We start from the raw sequence: 7,703 nt of genomic DNA, 5'->3' as shown, positions 1-7,703 counted from the left end.
CCCAAACCTGTAATAACCGCAAAGCACAGTACTGACTAACAGCAGGACCCTCAAGTTTAGCAATCACCTGTAATATTTTAGATAAAATAAATATGATTATGTGATAATATAAACATCACACAGACACATACATTACCATTCAATCTTCTTACGTTTAATAAGAAAAATAATTTTAACACAATGAGGAGAAGGCTAATAAAGATAGAGGATAAGAGTTCCTCTATAAAAAGCAAAAGAAACGAAAAAAAATTATCTATAAAGCATGGCTTTCCTACCTCTCAACATGTCCGAGAAAGAAAGTCATATATAATGATCATGATCTTTACACCAAATAGATGCCAGGCATCTAATAACATAAAACTTGCTTGTTAAAATATTTATCATTTAAGGTGTGAGCATTATGCTCCATTCTCCAACGAAAAAATTCAAATAGTGGCGGATACTGCAGTGCCACAAAAACTTTGCCTCTTTCCTGATTCCAAACCCAACAAACATAGCCAATAAGAACTGATTTAAAGTTGCACAGCATGCACAGCATTCATCAAAGATTTATTCAAATTCAAATTGTTCCATGAAAACACAGCCACAAGACAATGCAAAAACATGTGAATTTGATTCTGAATTTGTCCCACACATAACACACACACACATATATAAATTATGAATGCCACAAAGTGCAATAAGGGAGGATTAACACAAAGCATAGAGAGAATTAAAAAAAAAAAAGCATCTACCCTGTTTACTACTTATTTGTTGCAGATAACAAACCAAAAACCAATTCAACAAGAGAGCAAGGAGATTGATACGATTTAAGAATTAAACGAAACAATTTTTATACAGTGGGCAGCACTGATTGAAGAAATAGACAAACTACACATATCAGAAAGCAAAAAATGTCAGGAATGTAACGATTCTACATATGAACAAATCTATTCAGAAAGGCAAGTGAATCTTACCAATATATAGCAAGCTGCAGTGCGATACCATCTACGTTGAAAGCATTCCTCAAACAATCTATAATAAACCAAAAAACCTTAAAACATTTACACTCCTACAATACAAATTGGAAAAGCATTGTAACTTCCAGCAGTGGACAAATAGTAAGGAGTTTAAACTAGTCATCATATATAAATATATCAGATGAATGCAGTAAATTTGTTAAATATTCTTTTATATATATATATACCTTAAAATATAAAAACAACACTTCTTTTACCAATTCTATTCACTTTTTGTAAATGTAGCATTCATCAATCCAAAGATCACTTTTAACCATAAATTTGGACTGTTGGGTAGTACATCAATGATCAAAATTAAAACATGGAATTAGGTGACTTTTAAACTTCTAATATTAGCCATCTATGCATATAAAATACAAATTTGCTCATCTCACTTTCATAATAAATCATTCCTCTCACTAGTCATCACCCTGTGTGTGTGTGTGTTGGGGGGGGGGGGAGGAGGGGCAGGGGATGTATCAAGTCGGAATGAAATTGTTGTGAACAGTGAAAATGAGCCAAAATCAGATCTGATCAGATTGATGAATAGTTGAGATTAAATTCCAAATTAATGGGTGGGTTGCCGAAAGGAAAAGGAGTGGATATATAATTTGACGTCGTACTCTCAAAGTCATGACAACCTCATTCTTACTTGATACATATCTTACATTTCCATCCCTGTCTATTCATGCTGCCAAATGAGCTCCATAAATAAATTAACATGCAGAAGCATGTACAAATGAAGCATTTAATTGTGTACAGTACCAATTCTGCTTCTTTTTTTTCCTTGACATGCCAAACAGAAATACATCCAGCATGAAAAGGGATATAGTATAAACTATAAAGTTTGCTCAGTAAGATTTATCCAAGTCAATAATTTTCCAGTAGTATACAGTTTCAACATAAAGGCAACACTAGAAAGTTGTTTTCTTTCCTACCTACTCAATTCCATATTGTACTAGTGTTCACTCCAAGTAATAAGCTAAGTTGAAATTGAAAAAAAAAATATTAAATGCTTGAAAGACATACTCTGTTGATCTGCCAGCTGCTGAGAACAAATCTGCCCAATGACGACCATCAGTTTTTCTTGCAACACTTACAACAACATCAAGGTACTCCGGAAAATTCCTGATAAGATCACAGGTTTTCTCCAAAAGCGATCTTTTGGCATGTTTGGGAACTGAGAGCTGGTTCTTGTTTGCATTAGGCCTGGGGTAATCAGCATGAAAAATAAACAGCCAGAATAAACGTTAGAAATGGACACAGAAAGTTGTATTTATTGATGAATTAAAATGATAGAGAGGATATTAAAGAGACCTCTCAACTCTCGAAACAATCACAATTACTCAGAATTTGAAACTCTTCTCTCACTGTATCCTATCACTTCTATTTATACTAATCAAATGACTAAACCATTGTAACCAAGTACTCCTAGCTAACTCTTACTAATGGTAATCAACTCATATACCAATGTGATCCTAACACTAAAGAATTAAGTTTAAGCACCATGAAATTTCAAAGGAAAACGACAAAGAAACTACAGGCAAATACGAGGTTGTTTCAACATCAGATAACTATTCAGTTTCATAATGTGAATATAGAACCATGAAGAGATCCCATTAATGATGTACACTTCATCTAATTTTTAGTGTTTGGTTTGGAAAGAAAACTAAAATCTTGATCCAGGAAGTGTATAAAATTATGCTTTCACTAAGAATTTTCCCAAACATTTGCCCAAAATGTCACCCATTTTAGTCATTTCAAATGAGAGGAGAACCTCATTTCACTTGTAATGAGCTCATGCCACCCTTAAGTGCAGCTTAACAGAGCTTGTTATATGCAAAGAGTCGGCTCAATGAAGCAGCAAGAACAAGAGATTCCCCTCATAAAATTTGGCATAAAGTTTATTTGAAGTAACAATATGGTCCACGATAGTACATACATTGTTTGATCCATATAGTCATAAGCACAACCACAGGTTGAAATTCACAAATTAGACAGAGACCATTATTAACCTTTCCGAGAAGTACCTGGATATATCTGCTTCAAATACCGTAAAAAGAAGCCACTCTAGACAATGTGAAAAATGCGGCTTCTCAGCTGATAAATCTGCCAGCCTTAAAGCTTCTTCAATTTTGTCCCTCTAGCAGAAACATAAATAAATAAGAGTAAAACCAATTGGGGATCTGATAGATAAAAACAATTTCATTAAGATGAGGAGAAGGAAAATACAAATTGGGGATAAGCATCCCCCTATACAAAAGTAAAACCAAAAACAAAAAAAGATTTATCTATAACCAATCCACTTTTTTTGGGGAACAGAGATTTGATTAGAACAAAAAAGAATTTACAAAAGTGGATACGCCATCTCGACGTATATCAAGGTATAGCAACCTTAAAAAGATATGTGACAACAACACACAGATACAAGTTCAAATGATATCCATGTCTCTATTTTTGTTGGTGTAATCAACTAAGAAACTGAGAAGGTCCCTTCTCCAACCCTGCCACAAAAAGTATAAGGATGAATAACTATAATACCTGAAGAAGATGACGCAGCAAACAGTGCAATATTGTTTGTGCCTGAGGAGATGGCTCAAAACATGGAAATTCTGAACCAGCTGAAAATGACATTCTCTGAGAAACACCAACTACTACACCAGCATTTGGAAGAAGTCCTAGAGGGTATACTTCGCGATCAAACTCCAGCTCCGGATCCAACTAAAATATTGAATCCCAAATCAGCACATTTAACCGATTCAAGAGTAAAGGAATGGTTGAATTTTTTCAATGGCTAAAAGTATTGTTTATCTTGATAGTATACATATCAAGCAAATATACTTAAGTTGATGAGAGTATCTTTCAATAAACGTTAGCAAAGAGAAACAGAACAGAACAGGACAACTGACTAACCAAGTAGTTCACTAAGAATGATACCAAACAACCAGATAGAATATGAATCAAAACTACAATAAAATTAGTGAGCCCAAATTTTCAGGTAATTCTTTGTGATAACAATATCTATAAAAATGCATCCAAAGGAATGAATTACAATTATAATAGTTTTTTAATTTTGAGGCAACAAGTTCTAAAGTTTCACATTATGTTCAACATAGCCTACAGAATTATAAACATTTTCCTCGGTTGATTTATATCCAAACCTGCAAGAAGTCCTCCTGCTTAAAAGAATTAGCACCTGGAGATGGATACCAAACCTGCAACAATGAACTTTCATGTAAAAAACTATCAGAAAAGTAAAAAGGAAATTTACTAGAGGATCCATCAAATTCAATAGCCATGTAAACCAAGTAAAATTAATGGAATGAAAAAGATATAGCAGTCAATTACCTGCATGCCTCGATGACCATAATCTAACCATGAAACTTCTTCAATCAAATTTGTTTTATCCTCAGACTGGCCACAGGTAACCCAAAATAGTTCAACTGAATCAGTAAGATTCCTCTCACGTCCATCATCCAAATCAAGAAGTGAAAGTTCCCCATTGGCTCTCAATATCAAACATCTAAAACAAATCATTTCCATAAGGAATGAGATACAAAGTAAAACCACAGCCACCACACACACACACAACATTTTACCTTCAACCATTTCAATCCAAGAAATGCTATAATAAATTGAAGAAAGGGGGTATATGTTGTTCATAATGGCACTACCTTGCTGGCTCTCTTCTTAACGAATCTGATGAAGATGAAATATAGTTGTTTGAGATAGAATCTCTCGGAATTTGATCAGGAATGAATCGCATTGCTGCAGGATGGCTCTTGGCAGTCATAATTGAAAGTTCTCGTACTGCAGAAAGCTGTTTGTCATGTTATCACTTAAAGATGTATAACAAACAAATTTTTTTTTCCAAATAAAAAAGTAACAAATCAAGATTATATTTTACAGAAAAAAAAAATTTAAGAGAAAAAGAGAAAAAAAAATACTTAAATATATGCATTACCTGTAGATCAGGATTTCCCGAAGGAGATAAATCACCAAACAATTTCACATGGAATATATGGACATCAAATGGTCTATAAGTAACCAATACATAATCTTGGTACACATCCATCACCATAGGTTGGGCAAGCAATGGTTTCCGATAGAGCAATGAACTTTGATCAAGGTGATATCTTGGATAAAAGAGCAATTCATACCTGAGACCAATAAAGTATCCTAAGAAACCATTGGAAGTAGAATATGTATATATTTATGAGAAATGCTGCATCCTGCTACGGTAAATGTTACCAAAACTATAGTTTTAATGAGACCCTTTTTTTGGAGTACAATGAGATCTAATCATTAAATATCATATAAGGGTGAAAGACCTTAACATTGTTCAATGCTCTTGGAATTGAATGTACCTAATTGAATGTACCATGAGATAAGCCTAACTCACATCTTAAAAGCTATCTTGTAATTTATAAAGGAAGAGTTGAACAAATACTTATAAAGGTTACTTAATCGTTATCTCCAAGTGATGTGAGAGTGAGGTTCAGATTTGTTATATGCGCATGAACAACTTAAAATCACTTACACATCTATTTTTACTTTGCCCGGTTACTAATCCTTTGTGGGATAGGCTGATTGTTTGTGGATATATTGGGTTTGTCCAAACTTTCTAGAAGCATTGTTGGCAATATGACTTAGAACGTTTGTAAGAAGAAAAACAGGTCAAGATCCTATTGAACTATGCAGTGTATAAAATTTATGTATTAGTTACAAAGAAATGAACACATTTTTCAAAATTCTTCAATGCCTTTAGATTTGTTGTGGGATAGGTCTTGACTCCTCTATAAAGCTCAACTAAGGGTGTTTCAAAGGGTTTCTATTACTAATTAACACAAGGACAAGGCCATCAGCATTGCTCATTGCTAACCTTGAGGGGCATACATATGGGATTTTTGCAGCTTTTAAGACAGTTATTTTCTGATGGAAGATATCTTAACCTCCTCTCTTTTTATTCTCTTCATTCTTGATGAATTTCTTTTTCTCTCAAGAAGTTTATTTTTTCCACCAATTTGCTTTGGAAGACATACAGTACAATAACTAGAAAATTTGTAAGACCAACCACATAAAACATATAAGTAATATAAGTATCTTACGTGTTAGAAGAAACAAGATAGTTGCAGACGACAACAATCTTCCCCAGCCATAACAATCCCTTGCACTGAATCTTTTGTTCCTGGGTAACATCTCCAAATACTCTCCATCTTTTCAGACGTATATCATAGAGTATCAAACCATGGAGGCCAGCGACAGCTAAGTACATTCCATCCTGACTAGCTGCCACATGTTGTACAGGCCAGTTTTGGGAAATATAAGAAACCTGCACAAATAGTAGATGTTATAAAGGTCTGTTAAGTGAAAGATTATGTGGTCAAATTTTGACAATAAAACACATAACTGGAAGTTTAAGATGGAGCATTTTGAGTTCATCGGTCTCTTCAGACTGCACAATAAGTAAGCGGTCTTCCCCATAAATCACTTGTCGGCTGTCTGAAACACCTCTGCTAAGACAGCATTTTCCAAAAGAGAATGAAATAATTCTCCCTGAAGATTCCCCCTCAATAGCATATAGTCTATACCCATATTCATCCCACTGCATTAGTGAGGTACCACCCATCAATGGCTCATACTTACAATCATGGTTTGGCTTAGCAATTGGAGAAGATACAGAACTTAAACCTATTTGTCGGATTGTTGACATCAAGCGACACCCAGAGACAGACCAAACTGTGAGCCCCCTTAACTTCCAACCAACTGCAAAAGCAGAATTATCGGGTGTCCAAGCAATGCAACTAACAGGGCCGGTGTCATCCATTGAATATCTGCAAAATAGTCATATTGAATATACTTCATGACAGAAAACCAACCTATATTGATATGATAAAGGAACAATCACTATAGTCATATTTCTGACCCTAAAATGATTGCAATCACTAGAAAGGAGCTGATGCTGCTAGCATTAAAAAGAATCCACTGATCTGTGCACATATGTTAGATATGATAATAATCTTCTAAAGTTCTAAAACAAAAACAAACCAGTAATCAATAAAAATAGACATCACTGGAGTAGAGAAACATATATAAATCACACACACAAATAAGTAAATTATGCATGTCAAAGAGCTTCAGTATCAAGATTGCAGAAGTAAATCACACTGGCATTCAATATGATTCCAATTCCACATATGCATATTGAATAAAACTTACCCCCAATCATACAAAGAGACTGTGCGTATATGTGATCCCGAATCAGCCAAATCATATAACTCAACTGTTCCTCTTCTGGTACCTACAGCAAGAATTTGCTGTCCAATGGCTACTGAAGCGCATACAGCATCACCAGATCCCAATCTCTTTTCTGCTTTAATGCAATCAACCTGCTTTAAACCTTTCTTACTTATGGAACATGAGACAAGTTGCCCATCAGAATACAAGACAAACAGCAACCTCAATGGAAGACAAAGTTCTAGTTGGCTGATTTCAGACTTTGGAGTAACATGGTTGGACACAAGAACCTTTGGGTGACCTTTAGGAGAAAGACCATTCTCTACAGAAAGTGGTATTTGAGAATCTTCAAAGCTAGCTGGAGGACATCGATCAAATTGAAAAGCCCCATAGAACTGTTCAGGAGATTAAAAAATGACAGTAATTTTGTTATACATTTAAAAAAAAATAATTATAAAAAAAAGAACA

At 34.4% G+C, this 7,703-nt stretch overlaps 1 protein-coding gene across 3 annotated transcripts in view; it reads right to left on the bottom strand.

The window, feature by feature from the left end:
• The window catches only part of LOC107635079 (RAB6A-GEF complex partner protein 1), a 12,858-nt gene that overhangs the window by 2,812 nt on the left and 2,343 nt on the right, over positions 1-7,703 (bottom strand). For 2 of the 3 annotated variants that reach the window (XM_016338438.2, XM_021121855.1), the window contains exons 5-16: positions 7,218-7,643; positions 6,409-6,832; positions 6,107-6,330; positions 4,963-5,158; positions 4,673-4,818; positions 4,347-4,521; positions 4,160-4,213; positions 3,540-3,719; positions 3,029-3,141; positions 2,028-2,207; positions 957-1,014; positions 8-67 (exon numbers count right to left, since the gene is read on the bottom strand). In XM_016338438.2, coding sequence (XP_016193924.1) covers positions 8-67; positions 957-1,014; positions 2,028-2,207; positions 3,029-3,141; positions 3,540-3,719; positions 4,160-4,213; positions 4,347-4,521; positions 4,673-4,818; positions 4,963-5,158; positions 6,107-6,330; positions 6,409-6,832; positions 7,218-7,643 — 2,236 coding nt within the window. The remainder of the gene's footprint in view (positions 1-7; positions 68-956; positions 1,015-2,027; positions 2,208-3,028; positions 3,142-3,539; positions 3,720-4,159; positions 4,214-4,346; positions 4,522-4,672; positions 4,819-4,962; positions 5,159-6,106; positions 6,331-6,408; positions 6,833-7,217; positions 7,644-7,703) is intronic. The other variant, XM_016338439.2, reaches the window with a different exon arrangement.

Source organism: Arachis ipaensis, chromosome B04 (assembly GCF_000816755.2).
Source record: "Arachis ipaensis cultivar K30076 chromosome B04, Araip1.1, whole genome shotgun sequence".
NCBI lineage: Eukaryota > Viridiplantae > Streptophyta > Magnoliopsida > Fabales > Fabaceae > Arachis > Arachis ipaensis.
The sequence above is the reverse complement of the archived record's forward strand: the minus strand, read 5'-3'. Positions and strand labels throughout refer to the sequence as shown.